The following is a 22,097-nucleotide window of genomic DNA, read 5'->3' as shown; positions in this document are numbered from 1 at the left end:
GGGTGTATGATAGGCAGCCTTTGCAAGTTTGTTATGTTTATACTGGTCGCAAACAGTGTGGATGTCTTTTCAACATTTTATTGAGCAAAAGCTGTGTGCATTAGGGAAATAGAAGCCTGGCTTTAATAAGCGGCGGTTGTGTTTATTTAAAAAAAAAATAACGCCTGGGCCATTGAAGTTTTAGCCTATACCCGTCAGTTAGTGAAGAAATGTACTATTGTTCAATTCAATAAATGCCAACTAACTTTAACACCTTCACCAAAGTGGGGAGTTATTGGACATTGTCCAAGACTTTGAAAACAATTGGCTGTTTAAAACATTTTTGTGTATTTAAAACAAACATCCTGTACCATTTTCTGCTCTACATTTCTAAATGAAAAGTTGTCGGTGCGTGATTCCTTTACATTTCTAACATTTTCTGCAGTTACTAATACGTTTAAAAAGTATATTACGTTTCAAAATACTTTGAAAAAAAGTGATTCACTAAAAAGGTTCCTGACCTGCTGTCTAAATGGAAAGGAAGCAATGTAAATTGAAGCACAAGTCTACACATCGATAAACAAATACAACTGTTTATGTAGGTTATTTATAATCGTTACATTTACAGACAATTTTACAAAACCCAGAGATGGAAAAAAAAAATCCATAACAGAGCACTTCATTTTTTCTTCTTCACCTTGAGCCTCTCTGCTCCTTTGTAGGACAGGCTGGTGTCCACCAGGGCCTGGGGTTTCCTGGTCTTATAAGCAACAGACTTCTTGATGCGCTCTCCCTTCAGGTTAACGATGTTGGGGAGTAGAGGTGGACTCCTCAGGGAGAGCCCTGCACCCACTGGAGCATGGGCACGCAGAAGGAGACTGTTCCCCTCCACTCCTGTCACTGCCACCCATCCTAAGAATAGAATTTAAAAAATAAAAATTCGGTAGCACTAGACTTTTGAAGAATACCAACCCTGAAACGTCTGGGTCGGCTGGTTGATCAATTTGTAATTATGTGTCTATTACCTGCAGAGGAAAACTTGATATCAGCACTGGCTTTCTGATAACCCTGCCCCTTCAGCTCAAAATCTTGGGAGACAAGAGGGGGGAATTCCTTCATGCGTTCTCCTCCACCCATTGGTACCTATCCACACAGAGTTCTTCATGTTGATAACATTATTTGTAAACTTGTTTGTAGTACCACTTCAGAAAGAGCTTTTATGTCCATAACGGAGTTAAGTAAGCAGCATCAACTTACTCCCAGCAGGATTTGACCAGCATGCTTCTGGTAAATGCTGTCAGCCTTGTCCAGACTGGTGATGTGAATCGGGACCCGGTTGGAAGCAATGACTGAGAACCAGCAGGACTTCTCACCCTGGGAAATGAAGATTACCTCTCAGTCAAAGACATAAGTCTGCACCACTGTTTCGATGTCACAGTTGAGCATGGTTATTTGTTATTAGGATCCCCATTAGCTGTTGCAGTAGCTACTCTTCCTGGGGTCCACACAAAACATGAAAGTGACATAATACGTAACATGAATAGACAAGAACAGCTCAAGGACATAAGCAACAATGAAAGGCATTCACCTGAAGGTAATCAATTCGGCCTAGACCACCCAGGAATAGCGACATTCCAGGTTTCAACACAAACGTCCTGGGCACGATGGCTTGTGTGGGCACCACCAACTTCACCTCCTGCTCTGTCAACAGATCGAGGACCTAACAAACATGAGAGGGGGGTGAGATGAATGGATGGCATTGTTCTGTTCAACACTAGTTAGGGCTTGTCTTATAAGAAAACCTTTATGAGTGGTTCAATGCAATAATAAACTAAACATAAATCTACTGCAGTGACACGCAAGTTGGTTGATCCATAAATCTGTTCCACTGCACATCCATAAATCTGTTCCATTGTAAATGTATCCTGGCATCCCACTTGTGTAAATGATACTTCCAAACGTGATGTAGTAATAGGAGAGGAATAACAAGGGACTCCTTCTCCCCCAGGGGATAAGCTAAGGAACTACTTTCATCTGCCAACTCACTAGCATCAGAAGGGAAACTTAGTCAAAGGGTATTAATTAGTCCCAAGTGTTCTCTCCTAGTGCTGGTAAACAGTTACATCATGATAACATGCAGTTTCAAGTGGATGCAGGGGTGTGTCTGAAATGGCACCCTATTCCCTATATAGTGCACAACTTTTGACCAATAGGTTGCCATTTTGGACAGATTCCAGGATTGTAATGAGTTGTAATCTATGAAATAATATGGGCAAAGTTTTAGCCTGGCACTAACAGTGGAGCCAAGAGCGAATAGGAAGTAGCTCACGTCATGCTCTTTCATGATTCCAGGGGTGTCATAGAGCCAGTGTGCATCTTTCAGTTCGTTGAGCGTCAACTCCACTTCCGGAGAAGGGTTGGAAAGAGTACAGTCTCTCTCTTCCTTGTCAATCACATCCTCTCCGTAGGCCAGACTATCAGGATCAAACTCTATCAGGCCTCTGTTGGATTCTACGTTGGTACGGAACGTCCTCCCAATGCGACCTAAAACAACATTGGATTTTTAATAATTACCCTGCATTAAGAGTACAAATCTATAAGCAACCATGCAAGCCATTGAAAACACAGAAGGCCAAGGGCTAAGCTGCATGGGTTGTCCAATTCCACCCCTTGGTACTTAGGCTACCCTGTTTGGGTTACCATCAGTCGTGTCCCCAACAGCCAACACCGATCTCTTACCCACTAGGTAGCCCTGCTTGCTGAACTGCTCTAGTCTCTTGAGCTCCTGTGGAGAGAGATCACTCTCGGTCTGCTTGAAGGAGCTCTGGAGCCTCTCTGACCTCCTGAACATGCGATACGGGGTGGGGTTGATGATGGGGAACTTCAGGAGGTTCAGGGTTGTACCTGTGGATCATATTCAATTTCAAATACAATTTCAGAATTTGTTTTCAACATTTTAGAGAGACTAGAGCCTATACACAAACGGACATACTCCGAGTGTACAAAACATTAGGAACCTTTCATTACATAGACTGACCATGTGAATCCAGGTGAAAGCTATGATCCATTATTGAGGTCAGATGTTAAATCCACTTCAGTGAGTGTAGATGAAGGAGAGGAGGCAAGTTAAAGAAGGATTTTGAAGCCTCAGAAAAAATGAGACATGGATTGTGTGTGTGTGTCATGCAGAGGGTGAACAGGCAAGACAAAATATTTAAGTGCCTTTGAATGGGGTATAGTAGTAGGTGCCAGGCGCACCTATTTGTGTCAAGAACGGCAATGCTGAGGGGACTCCAGAGTGGTGCAGTGGTCTAAGGCACTGGATCGCAGTTCTAGAGGCATCACCCCAGACCCGGGTTCGAGCCCAGGCTGTATCACACCCGGCTGTGATCGCAAGTCCCATAGGGCGGCACACAATTGTCCCAGCATCATCTGGGTTAGGGGAGGGTTTGGCCGGCGGGGCTCATCGCACTCTAGCGACTCCTTGTGCCTGACCTCTGTCATCAGTTGAACAGTGTTTCCTCCTACACATTGGTACGGCGACTTTCGGGTTAAGCGGGCGGGAGTTAAGAGGTGCGGTTTGGTCATGTTTCTGAGGATGCGTAACTCGAGCCCGTTGGAGAGTTTCAGCGTTGAGACAAGATCGAAATTGGGGTGAAAAAGGTGGTAAAATACAACAAAATATTTGTTAAATTAACTGCATTGCTGCTGGGTTTTTCCACGCTCAACAGTTTGCCGTGTGTATCAAGAATGGTTCCCCATCCAAAGGACATCCAGACAACTTGACACAACTGTGGGAAGCATTGGAGTCAACATGGGCCAGCAATCCTTGTGGAATGCTTGACACCTTGTAGTCCATGCCGCGACGAAATTAGGCTGTTCTGGGGTGCAACTCAATTTTAGGAAGGTGATCCTAATGTTTGGTATACTCACTATAGGTGTTATTGGTTCAAGCTTTCCATCAATGTGACTGTAAAAGTTGTTGGAACGTAAAGCTTTTTCAAGACTTCTGATTACAGCAGCATAGAAAGGAGAGAGTTCCATAAATAAGCTCTACAACACTCAGACGGTCTGTGTGCTATCACAAGGTCATGAACTCAACAAAATAACCTATTCAACAAGAAGCTTTTTGTTCACGGTCTTGTTTGAGTGTTTGTAATGCATCTTATAGTGGAACTTTGGGTTACAGGCTGGGCAGAGCTCTATCTTACCAGGCCATGGAGATATGGTAGCTTTGTGGATCACATCTGAGGCCCTGGATTTGCAGTAGTCGGACTCCAGTAGACTGTTGAACAGTGTGGATTTCCCGGCATTGGCTGTTCCTACCAGATACACGTCTCCCTTGTACTTCCACGATCTCTGAAGACTTGAGATGAGATTTTCTATTCCGTATCCCGTTTTGGCACTGATTAGGTGGGTTTCTTTGATATTATCACTGGAAATGCCTACATCAGCACAGTACATGGAAAGCTGACGTTTAATCCTTTGCAAGTAGTTTTCAGAGTCTCCAGGAAGCAAGTCCACTTTATTACCCAGAACCACTATGTGTTTGTTTTCTCCAACAAGCTCTAGCAAGTCTGGTACTATGGAGTCTGGGATGTCCAGAAGATCCACAATCAACAGTACCAATGCTTTCTCTGATTTGACCCCGCGGACTATATCCCGATATTCCTCCTTGGACATCGTGACAGTCAATGCCTTTTGGTGGTGTGTGAGCAAGTAGCAACGTTGACAAATTGCCTTTTTCAATTCATCTTCCTCTAGCAAAAGTTTATACTTCTCACTTGGAAGATAGCCTGCCACATCAGGTGCAATGCAGTGCATGACTGCGCCACAGCCGTTGCAGCAGGTGTCACTGACAGGTTCCTCCATATCTGGTGTACCATAGATTCTCTGCTGTCCTTTAAGTTTCTTTTTCTTACTTGTTTCCTTGAGAGGGAACCCTACATCATGAAACTCGATGAGAGAATCAGGGCTCACCGTCTCCAGTTTGGTGACGGTCCCATCTTTCAATGACCGCAGCTGTTGCTCCAGAGTCCTCTGCTGCTTCTCGGAGCCTGATCTCGGCGGCAACCTCTCGTCTTCTTTGGAAATCATGGGGACAGCATTCACATGGAGCTGACCACGAAGTTGGTCAACGTGACTATTTTCTGGCTCAATGTAGTCCATGAAAACAAATTCCTCCTCTTTTTCTGGCTCTATGGAGGCGTGTTTCCCTTGATTTTTAAATTTTTTACCCAGCTCTTGAGTTTCACCGCTTGCTCCTCTTGCAGTGCTGTAAAACCTGGTCATCCATGTGCCATTCAATACAAAAGGATGTGCCTGATGGAAACCGCTTCCTCCAAACACAGAAGTATACTGCCTTGGTAGAGAAGGTGATGATATCCATTTGGTCCTATGCTTTACAGATAGACATGGAACTGAAAGATGTCGAGAACATTTACAAGTAACAAGTTCACGTAACGGGACTTGCAACAATTTATACATCTTTACAAACGAATACAATTTAATCATACATTAGAAACCACAGTGAGATAACATAACCTTGAATAAAAACGCATGTGAGTCGCTGTTGCAAGAAACCATTAATATCCTGACAGGAACTTACGTATCCGGAAAGGCCGTTTATTTACGTTTACAACTATTAAGATTCGACATATAATATAATAAAACATATTGTTTGTTAGAAAACCATTGATAATTATAGTTAATATTAGATCAGAGTAGTAAATATATTTAGTTAACACTAATTTATTGCACATTAAAATAATAACTTTGATATAGGAAGTGACGTTCAGGCTTGACCATCGATATTTTATTTTGTGTGTTCATTTAGCAGTGTGTAACGTTAGACAGCGTTGAATCAGACACTGTTGATGATTTAAAAGTCGGTTTCTGCTTATTTATGCGAACACGAGAGGGAAGCAGCAGTAACCATGTATGACCAAGATGAAGGTTTGTTGGTATTTCAGCCATTTGAGTCGAATGCGTTATTTTTTACATAATGTAGTTAGCTAGCTTGCTGCTAGCTATCTAGTTAGCATACAGGCTAATATGCGCATCACCAAGAATAGATAGCTACAGTAGCTAGCAAGCATACTAGTGCTATGTAGCTTGCGAGGTTAACTAATTGCCTAGTTAATTAGTTGGCTGGTTTCACCAGACTAAACACCTAGCTATAATCACACTTTCAACTAGGCCTACTTATATGAAAATCACGTCATGTTGAATAAACAAAGTTAGCAAGTCTTTGAGGTCTGCAGATTTAAAATACCTTTCTTTGTGTCTATCAGTTGTTGTGCTGTAGGAAACTCCATGACCTAGTTAGGGCCTTGGCTAATGTTATGTCACTGCGTCTATATGCACTTCTTTGATGTCTTTTCTGTAATCTGTTATCCGAATTCTGTTATCTCAGATATCCAATACGATGAGGATGAGGATGAAATCACCCCCGATTTATGGCAGGAAGCTTGCTGGATTGTTATCAGGTAAAATTATGCTCTTACCTATCTCTCCTATTTTTGTTGTATCCTCATGTAGCATACACTATGCAGTTTGCTTTTGTTCAGATAACAGTATCCTCTCTGATGCGCCTTACAGTTCCTATTTTGATGAGAAGGGCCTGGTGCGACAGCAGCTGGACTCCTTTGACGAGTTCATCCAGATGTCTGTGCAGAGGATCGTGGAGGATGCCCCACCCATTGACCTGCAGGCTGAGGCCCAGCACACCTCTGGTGAGGTGGAGGATCCGGTGAGTGACAGACAGGCGCTTTCAGATCTTCTGCTTCATGTTTTGCCTCTCTCTACGAGGGCACTTACTAATGCCCTGTTAACGCTCCCCTTTTGTTACTCTACAGCCACGCTACTTGCTGAAGTTTGAGCAGATCTACCTTTCAAAACCCACTCATTGGGAAAGAGATGGAGCCCCGTCGCCTATGATGCCCAACGAGGCCAGACTCAGGAACCTTACGTAAGTTTGCTCATTTGGGGCCATACTATTATCACGATAAATCTCCCTTGCACATCATTTGCAACCTTCAGTGCTGCCAGTGCCAACTAGGGCCACATCTGTATTATACAGGTACTCTGCTCCACTGTACGTGGATATCACCAAGACCATCATCAAGGAGGGTGAGGACCAGCTGCAGACCCAGCACCAGAAGACCTTCATCGGCAAGATCCCGATCATGCTGCGCTCCACCTACTGCCTGCTCAGCGGCCTGACAGACCGTGATCTGTGTGAGCTCAACGAGTGCCCACTGGACCCCGGGGGGCTACTTCATCATCAATGGGTCAGAGAAGGTAAAAGGAGAAAGAAAGTAGAGGGTAGACTTCAGGGCAGATTCCTGTCTTTAATCTATGTTTCAATCAGGGTTGGGGAAATAAATGTAATATGTTATCAGAAAAAAATATTGTAATCAGATGACAGATACTTAAAAAAAAAAAAGTAATTCAGAAAATATGTTTGTGTAGAAAATCTTTGACACCTTCCTGTTTTATCAATGATATGACATTCAAATCAGCATTGAAAAAAGGTGCAAGTTTAGGTTTGTTCTGCCTGAGTGAGTCTGACCACAAGTCAAAGACCACTATGATGACACACTAAATGCATTTGAAGGATTACAAGAAAAAAGCAAGAATAGGCTTCTGTAAGCTACAGTGGCTTCAGAAAGTATTCACTCCCCTTGACATTTTTCCACATTTTCTTGTGTTATAGCCTGAATTTAAAATGGATTAAATTGAGGTTTGGTGTCACTGGCCTACACACAATACCCCACAATGTCAATGTGGAATTATGTTTTTAGAAATGTTTACAAATTAATTAAAAATCAAAAGCTGAAATTAGTCTAAGTATTCAACCCCTTTTGTTATGGCAAGCCTAAATAAGTTCAGGACAAAACGTGTGCTTAAGTTGCATGGACTCTGTTTGCAATTATAGTGTTTATCATGATTTATTTCATATCTGTACCACACACATACAATTAATTATCTGTAAGTCAAGCAGGGAATTTCAAACACGGATTCAACCACAGAGACCAGGGAGGTTTTCCAGTGTCTTACTAAGACAGGCACTTATTGGTAGATTAAAATAAAAAGCAGACATTCAATTTCCCTTTGAGCATGGTGACGTTATTTATTATTCTTTGGATCAATACACTCAGTCACTACAAAGATACAGGCGTCCTTCCTAACTCCGTTGCCCGAGAGGAAGGAAACCGCTCAGGGATTTCACCATGAGGCCAATGGTGACTTTAAAACAGTTACAGAATGTAATGGCTGTAATAGAACTGAGGATGGATCAACAACATTATAGTTACTCTACAATACTAACTTAATTGACAGTGTGAAAAGAAGGAAGCCTGTACAGAATACAAATATTCCAAAACATGCATCCTGTTTGCAACCAGGCACTAAAGCAAATCTGCAAAAAATGTGGCTAACAAATTAACCTTATGTCCTGTTTGGGGCAAATCCAACACATGCATCATGTCATCGGCAAGGTATGCTTGTCATGGGCAAGGACTGTGGTATGCTTGTCATGGGCAAGGACTGTGGTATGCTTGTCATGGGCAAGGACTGTGGTATGCTTGTCATGGGCAAGGACTGTGGTATGCTTGTCATGGGCAAGGACTGGGGTATGCTTGTCATGGGCAAGGACTGGGGTATGCTTGTCATGGGCAAGGACTGGGGTATGCTTGTCATGGGCAAGGACTGGGGTATGCTTGTCATGGGCAAGGACTGGGGTATGCTTGTCATGGGCAAGGACTGGGGTATGCTTGTCATGGGCAAGGACTGGGGTATGCTTGTCATGGGCAAGGACTGGGGTATGCTTGTCATGGGCAAGGACTGGGGTATGCTTGTCATGGGCAAGGACTGGGGTATGCTTGTCATGGGCAAGGACTGGGGTATGCTTGTCATGGGCAAGGACTGGGGTATGCTTGTCTTCGGCAAGGACTGGGGAGTTTTTTTGGGGGGCTAAAAATAAACTGAATAGAGCTAAGCACAGGCAAATTCTGGTTGTCTGCTTGCCAACAGACACTGGGAGAAAAATTCACCCTTCAGCAGGACAATAACCTAAAATGCAAGGCCAAATATACTCTGGAATTTCTTAAGATAACATTGAATGTTCCTGAGTGGCCTAATTACAGTTTGGACTCAAATAGGCATGCAAATCTATGACAAGACTTGAAACAATGATTGACAACCAACTTGACAGAGCTTGGAGAATAAAAAAATATGTAAAAAAATCTGCAAATCTTGCACAATCCAGATGTGAAAAGCTCTTAGAGACTTACCCAGAAAGACTCAAAGGTGATTCTAACATGTAATGATCAGGGGTGTGAATACTTGTGTAAATGAGATTTCTGTTTCATTTTCAATAGATTTCACAAGATTTCTAAAAACAATTTTTTTAGTATTTCAGGCTGTAACACAAACAAAACGTTGAATAAATTGAGGGCTTAATACTTTCTGAAAGCACTGTATCTCTTTAAATGGTCCTACTGCTGTCGGAAATTTAAAGATGATCCAATTTGAATAAATGCTTGGCGGTAAGGACGACAGCAGTGGTGTAGCCTACAAAATCATAAACAGAGTAGGTTAATAAGTCCTTCGTGTTTGGTTATGCTCAGGTAAAACAGTTTGGCTAATCTGTATTTCTATATTTACAAGTCCTATTCTTGAAGATCAAGGTGTATTAAATGAATTGGAATGACTAGAAATCTGACCGACTTTGGTGGTTTTTAATGTAAAGATATAGCCTAATCGTATTGTAATCTGTGCTAGCAAGCAATGGGTTAGAAGAAGCCTACATAACCAACCCATAAAGTAAAATACCACCTCCATTTATGGCCAGCTATGTAAACTCTAACACTGATTTATCCTGCAGTAGATGTCGTTCAATTGGTAATATTCATTTTTGTCTTCTAATGCATCTTAAGGGGAAAGTCATCTGAAAGTCATCAGATTGTTACTGAGTTTAGGTAATCCAAAAGTTATGTTGCTGATTACAGTTTTGAACTGTAACAGATTACATTAAGAAAGGAACCTAGCCAACCCTGGTTTTAATGAGTGAGCACTAACACAAGCTTTTGCAATTGGGCTGTTGATAGGAATTGCCTTGTTTGGTTTGCAGGTCCTGATCGCCCAGGAGAAGATGGCCACGAACACAGTGTACGTCTTCGCCAAGAAGGACTCAAAGTATGCGTACACAGGGGAGTGCCGCTCCTGCCTGGAAAACTCCTCGCGCCCCACCAGCTCCATCTGGGTCAGCATGATGGCCAGGGGAGGACAGGTGAGAAACAGATATACCTGGTCCTAAATTTACTGTCAGATTTGCTACCGTCCCAGAGATTTACATGTCAGCATTTTGTTTTGTTGCTTTTTCTCCCAGGGGGTGAAGAAAAGTGCCATTGGTCAGAGGATCGTGTCCACTCTGCCCTACATCAGACAGGAAGTGCCCATCATCATAGTGTTCCGAGCCCTGGGCTTTGTGTCCGACAGAGACATCCTGGAGCACATCATCTACGACTTTGACGACCCTGAGATGATGGAGATGGTAAATCTCTTGTCTAGGATGTTCTAGATACAGGAAACACTACACACACACACACACACACACACACACACACACACACACACACACACACACACACACACACTACTTATCTGACGTGCTGTGGTCCACCAGGTCAAACCATCCCTGGACGAGGCCTTTGTGATCCAGGAGCAGAACGTGGCGCTGAACTTCATCGGCTCTCGTGGTGCCAAGCCCGGTGTCACCAAGGAGAGGAGGATCAAGTACGCCAAGGAGGTGCTGCAGAAGGAGGTGCTCCCCCACGTCGGAGTCAGTGACTTCTGTGAGACCAAGAAGGCCTATTTCTTAGGGTGGGTATTTATTATGTTATATTAATGTAATGACCATCTGTTCCATTCCGGGGACCACCAAATCACTTCAATAAGCACTTGAGGACAAAATATTTTAGGGACAGATTGCAATTTATTGGGGGGAGGGGTAGTCCAAAATAGGGAAAGTTGGTCAAACTTTTTTCTCCTAGTTAATTTTTGCTCTTTTACAGGTTTTACTATATAATGTCTTCCATTCTATCCAAATTTCTTCATCCGCTTGCATGCACCCCTATATCAAGGTGGTGTGTCACTTCCTTTACAAACTACGCTTTTCCATGTGCTAACTTTTACTGTTCCAAAGGTCAATACAGTCTAACGGTCTCTCCTGCCCTCTATCCACCATTTAAAGTGACATTAGTGGTAGGTGGATCGTTTGTCCAGCTCTGCAGCAGGCTAACGAGCAATTATACCACATATAAAAGTATTCAAAGCTGTGTCAATGTTTAAATATGAATTCACAAGAATAAATAGTAATAGCAGATAGGCAGCAGACAGGCAGCGGACAGGCCAGGTGCATCATTCATTGGTGGGAAAAAGTACCCAATTTTCATGCGGGAGTAAAAATACCTTAATAGAAAATGACTCGAGTGAAATTCACCCAGTAAAATACTACTTGAGTAAAAGTCTAAAAGTATTTAGTTTTAAATGTACTTAAGTTTCAAAAGTCTAAATCATTTCAGAATCCTTATATTAAGCAAACCAGATGGCACAATGCCAGGGGCGCACTCAAACAATCCGATATATACAAACCAAGCATTTGTGTTTTAGTGAGTCCTCCAGAACAGAGACAGTAGGGATGACCAAGGATGTTTTCCATGTGTGAATTGGACCATGTTTCTGTCCTGCTAACAAAGCGTTCAAAATGTAATGAGTACTTTTGGATGACAGGGAAAATGTATGGATTCAAACATTATTTTCTTTAGGAAAGTAGAAGTTGTCAAATATAAATAGTAAAGTACAGATACCCCCAAAAAACGACTAAGTAGTACATTACAGTATTTTTTTACTTAATAAGTACTTTACACCACTGGCATCATTGCATGAATGAAAAGTGATGACATGAAACACACAGCTAAGAAAGCTCCCCTGTTGATCTTGTTTAGGGACAATACAATTCTTACCTAGACTAGCCTACAACACCACAATGCAATGAATAATTGCATTATTGTTCTCAAGTGAGTAAAAATATCTACTCTAGGCTGCAGTGAAAATGTCATTTGAATAACAGTGCAAAAGCTGTGTGATGGGGTGGCAGCATCATGTTGTGGGGGTGCTTTGCTGCAGAAGGGACTGGTGCACTTCACAAAATAGATGGCATCATGAGGCTGGAAAATTGTGTATATATTGAAGCAACATCTCAAGACATCAGTCAGGAAGTTAAAGCTTGGTCGCAAATGGGTCTTCGAAATAGACAATGACCCCAAGCATACTTTCAAAGTTGTGGCAAAATGGCTTAAGGACAACGAAGTCATGGTATTGGAGTGGCCATCACAAAGCCCTGACCTCAATCCCATAGAAAATCTGTGGGCAGAACTGAAAAAGCATGTGTGAGCAAGAAGGCCTACAAACCTGACTCAGTTAAACCAGCTCTGGGCCAAAATTCACCCAACTTATTGTGGGAAGCTTGTGGAAGGCTACCTGAAACGTTTGACCCAAGTTAAACAATTTGAAAGGCAATGCTACCAAATACTAATTGAGTGAATGTAAACTTCTGACCCACTAGGAATGTGAAATAAAAGATGAAATAAATAATGATCTCTACTATTATTCTGACATTTCACATTCTTAAAATAAAGTGATGATCCTAACTGACCAAAGACAGGGAATGTTGACTAGGATTAAATGTCAGGAATTGTGTAAAATTGAGTTTGAATGTATTTGGCTAAGGGGTATGTGAACTTTGGATTTCAACTGTATGCTCCCGGCAGGCCTAGTTATTCAGGAATCTTAACAGATGTTCGGCTTCCTCTTCAAGCCTAGTGTCTATTCCTCGCGCACCTAGAACCGAAAGCTTCACTATGGCGGAAATATTTATCATTTCACTTTTTTAAATGTGTTACCTTTTTTGCATGTGGCATTAACACAACCAGTCACAATGTTTTAATCTGATTAGGCTACTTCAAAAATCTCCTGTAGGAATGCGCAGATTCATCCAAAATATAATCCCAGCATCTGCAAAATGGCTTGACATTAATTAAGCAGGTTTCCAACCAACCTTTTTTATGCAGTAAAGTAGCCTACATGTTGGATAAAAAAAATGCGTGATAGATTAAATAAATTATGATGAACTTCACAGGGTAGAATTTCAGTGATGAGGTTGATGCTCCTTTCAATAAATATGGAGGGTCTTATTCTGGTGGCTTTGATAAGTGATGCTTGGCTGCCATTTGACAAATATAAATAATCTTGCTTTTATGTCTATAATAATCTCATGTAGTAGGATATACCTGCACTGTATCTGCAACCTGTTGGCTAGCGTGCATGTACCAATAACAGAGTGGGCGCGCACACCTACTCAACTTTTTTTGTGACGAAACGTAGAGTTGAAAATGCCATGGAAACCCATTTAACTTGTGTTTTTTTAATCAGTACATGGGGAATTTCGTCTCAAAGTATTTTTTTGTGTTTATGCACATACTTTTATCTGCAACAAGTCAATTTGATGAAACCGCAACTCTGGGATGGGATAATGTACAAGGGTTTTCCCTCCAGAGCGCTCAAGACCTCAGACTGGGGTGAAGGTTCACCTTCCATCAGGACAACGACCCTAAGCACACAACCAACAAGACAATGCAGGAGTGGCTTCGGGACAAGTCTCTGAATGTCATTGAGTGGCCCAGCTAGAGCCTGGACTTAAAACCGATCGAACATCTCTGGAGAGACTTGAAAATAGCTGTGCAGCCATGCTCCCCATCCAACCTGACAGAGCTTGAGAGGATCTGCAGAGAAGAATGGGACATGGATGTGTTTTCTGTTGAGATTGACGTAGTCTATTGTGGTGTTGAAAACGCAAACCATGATATTGAAGTGCTCGTATTCGTATGTTTTGTTTATTGGTTGTGTGGTGCATTGGCACAGAAACCTGTTGGTGGGAAAAACTGTTGTATATATTTTATATAATTATAAATGTGGCGTAAAAGTGTTGAAAATCTGATTCCACCCTAGCTGATCACTGTCTGCAAGCGGCTCTGATCGTGAAGTAATGAAACCAGCAGGGAGAGTGCGATCATCTGTGGTGGTCGGCGAATCTTCTGGCCAGCAGCCCTGCATGGCATCGAACTGTGCCACAAAAGCATGCTGAAGTGGCGAAGTCGATATCCACGTTTATAAACGCAGTTATTGTTATTTGTGGTCTAAAACATTATTTTGAGTTAATTCTATGATTTTGGGGGGGGGGGGGTGTTCAATTTATTTGACAGTAGAAGGGGAGGGTCACCTGAAAATATTTGAAAAGTTGGGGAGACACCTTGAGTTGGACCCCCACCCCCATTATTACAGATGGATGTCTGTTAAACGGTTTGCGTTGTGAAAAGTAATATAAAATTGTATATAACACTGCAATATGAAACTTTTTAAAATCTTAGTACAAACTTTGTTGGCCACAGGTTGAAACCACTGCCATAGAGATTGTGTAACTCACCAGATCTCTGTTGGACATTCTTTATGTAATTCTAGGTTATGACGGCGTTCTGTTACTTCATGCAATGGTCTTTATGTTGTTGCTGGACGATGTAACTCGGTGGTGTATCTGTGTCTGTTTGCAGGTACATGGTCCACAGACTCCTCTTAGCGGCCCTGGGCAGAAGAGAGCTGGATGACAGGGATCACTATGGCAACAAGAGGCTAGACTTGGCTGGGCCGCTGTTGGCTTTCCTGTTCCGTGGGTAAGTCCTAAAGAAACACATCTATAAAATGTCTAGAAAGCTTTCATTTCAGATGTAGTGCAACTTTTTGTAAACCGCACTCCTATCCAAACTGAGCATTTGGTGAATATGTATGGAAGCTTTTTTTATTATTATTATTATTTTTTGGACCCAATTAGAATGTTCAAGAACCTGCTGAAAGAGATCCGCATCTACGCCCAAAAGTTTATTGACCGAGGGAAGGACTTCAACCTGGAGTTGGCCATCAAGACACGAATCATCTCCGACGGCCTGAAGTACTCTCTGGCCACGGGGAACTGGGGTGACGTCAAGAAGGCCCATCAGGCCAGAGCTGGTGTGTCCCAGGTAACACACAGGGCAGAAAACATCTGGTACACATCCCTATATAGTTACAGCCTAGTTTTCCGTTATGCTGCGAAAAGATGATTTTGTTTATCGTCATTAAAAATGACAACATTCCTCGTCTGTTTTTAGGTGCTGAACCGCTTGACCTTCGCCTCCACCCTCTCTCACCTTCGTCGTGTGAACTCCCCCATCGGTAGGGACGGCAAGCTAGCCAAGCCCCGGCAGCTTCACAACACGCTGTGGGGCATGGTGTGCCCTGCTGAGACCCCGGAGGTATGCCCAATACCACTCCAAATCACATTTATGTTCCTTATCAAGGGGGTCAGTTGTTGTATGATGACAAGTTGTAATGTTACCCACAAGGAGCTAAGCTCGCACTTACAATTGACATTGAAAGTGTTGTCCCTGCTTATTTTGTCCCCCATTTTTATGTCCCCTCCCTGTCTTATTTCCCAGGGTCATGCTGTAGGCCTAGTGAAGAACCTGGCCCTCATGGCCTACATCTCTGTGGGCTCCCAGCCCTCTCCCATCCTGGAGTTCTTGGAGGAGTGGAGCATGGAGAACCTGGAGGAGATCTCACCGGCAGCCATTGCGGAGTGAGTCCAGCAGATGGCAGCACACTGCTCTTTATTAATACAGAAAAACATTGTCATGTCTCTGAAAAGTTTGTCAACCCATTTTATCTGCATTTTATGTTTTCCATTAATTCTACCCTAACAGTGCCACAAAGATCTTTGTCAATGGCTGTTGGGTGGGTATACACAAGGACCCAGAGCAGCTGATGAACACACTGAGGAAACTGAGGAGGCAGATGGACATCATTGTGTCTGAGGTAAGAGAGAATTGTTCCAGATTTTCAGGACTTTTCTGACATTTTCATTATTTTATTATTAAATTAACCTACACATAAAAACCCAATATCCCCCTTTTCAGGTGTTCTATTTTCTCATACACTATTACCCGTTTTCTAGGTGTCCATGATCAGAGACATCCGAGAGAGGGAGATCCGCATCTACACGGACGCCGGGAGGATCTGTCGTCCTCTGCTGATCGTAGAGAAGCAAAAGCTGCTGCTGAAAAGGAGACACATCGACCAGCTGAAGGAGAGGGAGTACAACAACTACAGTTGGCAGGACCTGGTGGCCAGCGGCGTGGTGGAGTACATCGACACCCTGGAGGAGGAGACTGTGATGCTGGCCATGACCCCTGATGACCTCCAGGAGAAGGGCGTGGCCTACTGTTCTACATACAGCCACTGTGAGATCCACCCCTCCATGATCCTGGGAGTCTGTGCTTCCATCATCCCCTTCCCCGATCACAACCAGGTACAGCAACAAAAAAATAATCTTATTGGGGCTGATTTGAATAGGATGCAATGGCAAGAGACTGTTCATATCTATGCTATGAAACATCCTAAATTAAGATTTTTATCCATCTATTTGAACTGTAAATCAATGAATACATCCCCCCCAACACCTTTTCCCATGTAGTCTCCCAGAAACACATACCAGTCTGCTATGGGTAAACAAGCCATGGGTGTGTACATCACCAACTTCCATGTGCGGATGGACACCCTGGCCCACGTGCTCTACTACCCCCAAAAACCTTTAGTCACCACCCGCTCTATGGAGTACCTACGTTTCAGAGAGCTCCCTGCAGGTGAGAGCTGGAGCGCTGCAGAATTGGCAGCCAATTACACTTTTTTTAACTCTGACCTAAAAATGTCTGCCGTTTTTCTAGTTCTGGCTCGTTGAAATCCTCCATTTGTGCTTGGTTTAGGTATCAACTCGATTGTGGCTATTGCGGCGTACACTGGCTACAACCAGGAGGACTCTGTCATCATGAACCGCTCTGCGGTGGACCGTGGATTCTTCAGGTTTGTGCTGTGATCTGAAGACCTGCACTTTGCTGTGAAAATGACTTAAGACAAAATGTGTAAATAAGTGTTTTTATTTCAGGTCTGTGTTCTACCGCTCCTACAAAGAGCAGGAGTCAAAGAAAGGCTTCGATCAGGAGGAAATCTTTGAAAAACCCTCACGCGAAACCTGTTCGGGTACGTCCTTGGCATCAGCCATTAAACCAGAGCCTATTTCCATCATCTCATACATTTTCCATCTGCAACTTCTATTAAATTGGCATTCATACAAAGAGAATTTCTCATTGAACAACCCAATGGTCCTCCCCTTCCCCCAGGCATGAGGCACGCCATTTACGACAAGCTGGACGACGACGGCTTGATAGCTCCCGGAGTGCGTGTTTCCGGCGAGGACGTCATCATCGGCAAGACTGTGACCCTGCCGGAGAACGACGATGAGCTGGACAGCACCAACCGGCGCTACACCAAGAGGGACTGCAGCACCTTCCTCCGCACCAGCGAGACGGGCATCGTGGACCAAGTCATGGTCACACTCAACCAGGAGGGCTACAAGTTCTGCAAGATTAGGGTATGTCCTGAGTCCTCTAGATTTTCCCAGTAGTGACATTTTGACAACGCGGGTAGTAGGCTGTAAAAATGTAAAAACAAACATGGTAACAAATTACTCCTGTTGACAGCTCTACTTCTCATTTGTCAAGTTTAGGGTAGGCAGGAATTACATCCACAGTAGGGGCAGGTTTGAATTAACCATGACTTGAGTTTCACACGCAGAATTGTGTGTGTATGTGTGTGCGTGTGTAACCTTTATTTAACTTGGCAAGTCAGTTAAGAACAAATGATTTCCAATGACGACCTACCAGGGAACAATGGGTTAAATGCCTTGTTCAAGGGCAGAACGACAGATTTTTACCTTGTCAGCTTGGGGATTCGATCAAGCAATTATTGGCCCAATGTTTCTAACCACTAGGCTACCTGCCCCCCCCAAGCCAAATCAGAGTTGTTGACAGATTGACTAAATAAAACATGGACTCCACTGACGGAATATTGCACCCTCTATCCTTACGTCACAGCTAGAAACACCCAGCGTTTTGCTACACCTGCAAATAACATCTGCAGTATGTGACAAATAGTTAGATTTGAAGGTTTAGGCCTCCTTACACATGCCACTCATCTGCCTACTTGTGGCAGGATTTAACTTGACTCCATTTCTTTTTTTCTTGCCAGGTTCGCTCTGTTCGTATCCCCCAGATCGGTGACAAGTTTGCCAGTCGACACGGGCAGAAGGGTACCTGTGGTATTCAGTACAGACAGGAGGTGAAGTATTAGACATGTTCCTCATGCCTCGTCTACCGACTCCTCACTAGACTACACAGTGTGTCATTTGAGCCAGGCTGTCTGGTCAATTGTCTAGAGACGTATTGTGTTTAGACTGAACATAAATACAAAACAAAGGTCTCTTCACAGGAAATGCTAAGCAACATCCCAGAAGGAGTATGTACTATAAAACTGATTTGAAATATAACATGGAAGAATGTGCCACGTTCCTGTCAGAGGATATCCCTTAGATGAACTGGTTCCGAAAATTGGAACCCACGTGCAGAAGTCTTTGTAAAGTCCATTGTTTCCGATGCTTTCCGCAGGACATGCCCTTCACTTGCGAGGGAATTACCCCAGACATCATCATCAACCCCCACGCCATCCCCTCTCGTATGACAGTCGGCCATTTGATTGAGTGCCTGCAGGGCAAGGTACTGTCGCCTGTCTGACTCCTCCACCCACTTCAACTTTTACTCCCTTTTTACTAGACCTCTTAATGTGACCGTAAAGTGATCATAAGTAAAACCAATAGGATTGTCTGTCGTCTAGATTTAGATATTTTACAAATGACAAAGGTCAGCGAGAATTTGTTAAATAAAAAAATCAAGCAGAGCATTTAATTTTTTTTAGATGTTATGTAAATCAAGTGTTGCGGATGGCAGTTATCTTGTAACAACGTTTCCACCTTCCCGCCCTCCTTTCACCTTGTAGGTTTCAGCCAACAAAGGGGAGATTGGTGACGCCACGCCTTTCAACGATGCGGTCAATGTGCAGAAAGTCTCCAACCTGCTGTCTGAATACGGATATCACCTGAGGGGCAACGAGGTCAGGACGCCAGCCTCCTTTACCATTCACACCCTACTTGTCTATAGTAGCTACTTGACACTAGTCTGTCTAGAGATTCCAATTGACCGGCTTCATCTTTCCCCTCTAGGTGTTGTACAACGGCTTCACCGGCCGTAAGATTACCTCTCAGATCTTCCTCGGTCCCACATACTACCAGCGCCTGAAGCACATGGTGGACGATAAGATCCACTCTCGGGCCCGAGGCCCAGTCCAGATCCTCAACAGACAGCCCATGGAGGGCAGATCACGGTAAGAACACCAATAATTATTTACCGTCTGACTTCCCCTTTTATGTCACTATGTGAGAAATGGTATCCATTTCTGAGCTCGTATTCATAAAGCGACTTTTTAAGTAGGAGCTGATCTATGATCGGTTCTGTCTTTTTAGATGATAATAAAAGCACTAGATCCTAGATCAGATGCTTTGCTAATACAGGCCCTGATTTTGGCCCACTTTACTAACCATGCTGTCATCTGTCCACCCAGTGACGGAGGTCTTCGTTTTGGGGAGATGGAGCGCGATTGTCAGATAGCCCACGGCGCAGCTCAGTTTCTGCGTGAGAGGCTGTTCGAGGCGTCCGACCCCTACCAGGTCCACGTCTGCAACCTATGTGGCCTCATGGCCATCGCCAACACCCGCACGCACACCTACGAGTGCAGGGGCTGTCGCAACAAAACACAGGTACGTGTCAACACCACCACCGGTGTCCCTGTTATCCCTGTTTTTATTTTATTAGTTTATTTAATTTCACATTTATTTAACATGGTTTATGCTTAGGTCGGCCTATTAATTTGTTGTTACCTTTTATTACAGTAACTATGCCAATTCTGATTCTAACTACAATACATTCTAGTGAAATGTGTCCTATAGATTAGTGTTAAAAAATGACTAGCCTATAAAAAAATCTTGACTCTGGGCCTCTATAGCCTTAGTTTTGTTTAAGATAATATACAATGTAACCTTTTCAGATCTCCCTGGTCAGAATGCCGTACGCCTGCAAGCTGCTCTTCCAGGAGCTCATGTCCATGAGTATCGCCCCTCGTATGATGACCAGTTAGGAGCACTACCCTTTTCGAGTCGACGGGAATTCAATTATGTGTGGAAGGAATGCCGAGAGCATCAGTTATCTCTACAGTGGATGAGCTGGAGAAACAGGAGACTGATTTTAAAACTAAAAGCAACAGTCAACTTGTTTTGATGCTAATGGTCAGGCTTGTGCTTTTGTCTGCGAAAGTATTTTTTTTGTGATATCACAGTTTTGGAAAAGAAGGAAGATCGTCTGTTATTTTTGTAAAACTAGAATAAATGTTTAATGTGCTGTCACACTGTATTTTTTTAATTCAGTGTTTTGTAGCTATCTTGATCTGGATTTGAAAAACTGAGATGTTATATTTCTGTCACACTTTAAAAAGCTCTGTGCATACCTCTTGATCATGTAATATTGAAAAAAACACAAAATAACCACAAGTCAATTTTTGTATTTATTAGTGTGATGTACAGCAGCTGTCACACAGTAATAACATCTAGTGTTAGTAAACCATACACCAACGTGAATACAGCAAATTCATACATACAGCTTAAGTCTGGGGGAAACTAGAAACATTTGGTAAAAGCAATGTCCGCTGGCCTCTTCATTGGAGTTGCAGACTTTTAGCACCGAAAGTGGATCTCTACATTCCATCATAAATCCTCCTTTTTCTACACCATTTCATACTTGTCGGTTACTCAATATGCCCTACAGTACATCCCCAGACATCTGCCACTGTTTGGATTGGTAGCTAAACCCGTAGTATGCGAGTACTGGGATTATATGAATACAAGAGGGTTCTGAGTTTGGTTTTCCTTCCTCTAATTCCTGATCACTCACTCCACACAATGGCTTTTGCAAAGGCATGTCTTTATGGCTTGTCAAGCATCATGTCAAGGGGAAAATGATTTGTGTACTTTTCAGGGGGTCCAAAAAATAACCTTGGTACATTAGAAATAAAAATAATATCATTTCAAATGTAAGATTTATTCAAATTCATGTGTTTTTTTTCACATGACAATTTTAGTAAGGGTAATTGTTTTATGCCTGGGTGTCTGTTTCTGCCTTGCCCACAGGGCCAAACTACCGCATTTGTGGCCCCCGGGAACCGGCCTCCATTTTTTGGGGGTAGTCCGTTAACTTCCTGCATTTCAACAACTTCTTGCACATTTTGTCATGAAGCTAACAGAACATGTTGCAGTTTTAAAGCTAAGTTCCTGCAATTATACACTTTTTGCCATGGGGAAGGGATTATTTTGCTGTTTTATAGCTTGTCTCATGCTTTTATTCACATTTTGCCATGAGGCTGAGAGAAAATGTTGCATTTTTAAAGCTAATTTCATGCAATTCTACACATTTTGCAATCATATGCTAATAGAAAAACAATAGGTCAGGGGGCACGCACCCGTTCGGTAATCTGTTCGTGCTTGGCCAACTAGTGATGGTCTTGCAATGTATTATTTTTGCTAGAATTAAATGGAATAATTCATAAAAACAGTGAACTATATAAAAAAAAAGATGGAATAGTAAGTGAAGCATGCACATGCACAGTGTACAAATCATTAGGAACACCTCGTTCCACGACAGACTGACCAGGTGAGAGCTATAGGCAGGGTAGCCTAGTGGTTAGAGAGTTGGACTAGTAACCGAAAGGTTGCAAGTTCAAATCCCCGAGCTGACAAGGTACAAATCTGTTGTTCTGCCCCTGAACAGGCAGTTAACCCACTGTTCCTAGGCCGTCATTGAAAATAAGTTGTTCTTAACTGACTTGCCTAGTTAAATAATAATAAAAATAATAATAAAAAAATCACTTGTTAAATCCATGTCAATCAGTGTTAATGAAGGGGAGGAGACTGGTTAAAGAAGGATTTTTAAGCCTTGAGACATGGATTGTGTAAGTGTGCCATTCAGAAG

General features: G+C 42.8%; 2 protein-coding genes across 2 annotated transcripts; one reads left to right on the top strand and one right to left on the bottom strand.

Moving 5' to 3' along the window:
• Positions 1 to 62: 62 nt before the first annotated feature.
• On the bottom strand, positions 63 to 5,569 carry noa1 (nitric oxide associated 1). Its single transcript, XM_046323147.1, has 7 exons — positions 4,191 to 5,569; positions 2,719 to 2,883; positions 2,309 to 2,523; positions 1,568 to 1,699; positions 1,237 to 1,353; positions 1,005 to 1,122; positions 63 to 891 (listed from the first exon to the last, which is right to left on the bottom strand). The coding sequence occupies exons 1-7, from the start codon at positions 5,491 to 5,493 to the stop codon at positions 659 to 661; spliced, it is 2,283 nt and encodes a 760-aa protein (XP_046179103.1). The 5' UTR covers positions 5,494 to 5,569; the 3' UTR covers positions 63 to 658.
• Positions 5,570 to 5,793: 224 nt separating this feature from the next.
• LOC124010823 (DNA-directed RNA polymerase II subunit RPB2-like) lies at positions 5,794 to 20,479 on the top strand. Its single transcript, XM_046323533.1, is given in 25 exon segments — positions 5,794 to 5,934; positions 6,395 to 6,467; positions 6,580 to 6,730; positions 6,837 to 6,949; positions 7,061 to 7,244; positions 7,246 to 7,281; positions 10,115 to 10,273; positions 10,373 to 10,537; positions 10,670 to 10,866; positions 14,652 to 14,771; positions 14,930 to 15,116; positions 15,246 to 15,389; positions 15,573 to 15,712; positions 15,837 to 15,948; positions 16,088 to 16,441; positions 16,607 to 16,775; positions 16,896 to 16,992; positions 17,075 to 17,169; positions 17,310 to 17,560; positions 18,217 to 18,306; positions 18,633 to 18,740; positions 19,021 to 19,134; positions 19,244 to 19,404; positions 19,642 to 19,837; positions 20,125 to 20,479. Coding segments are annotated over 25 exon segments (3,525 nt in total). The 5' UTR covers positions 5,794 to 5,915; the 3' UTR covers positions 20,215 to 20,479.
• The last annotated feature ends 1,618 nt before the right edge of the window (positions 20,480 to 22,097 follow it).

This window comes from Oncorhynchus gorbuscha, linkage group LG23, assembly GCF_021184085.1.
Source record: "Oncorhynchus gorbuscha isolate QuinsamMale2020 ecotype Even-year linkage group LG23, OgorEven_v1.0, whole genome shotgun sequence".
Taxonomy (NCBI): Eukaryota; Metazoa; Chordata; class Actinopteri; order Salmoniformes; family Salmonidae; genus Oncorhynchus; species Oncorhynchus gorbuscha.
This window is presented reverse-complemented; position numbering and strand designations above follow the sequence as displayed.

What these genes read in the sequence shown, in the direction of transcription:
- noa1 (XM_046323147.1), bottom strand. Translation starts at nt 5,493, where the DNA reads ATGATTAAATTGTATTCGTTTGTAAAGATGTATAAATTGTTGCAAGTC. An exon ending in GAATCATGAAAGAGCATGAC is followed by an intron (nt 1,700 to 2,308) that starts GTGAGCTACTTC and finishes CATGTTTGTTAG; the next exon opens with GTCCTCGATCTGTTGACAGA. An exon ending in CTGGTCAAATCCTGCTGGGA is followed by an intron (nt 1,123 to 1,236) that starts GTAAGTTGATGC and finishes CTGTGTGGATAG; the next exon opens with GTACCAATGGGTGGAGGAGA.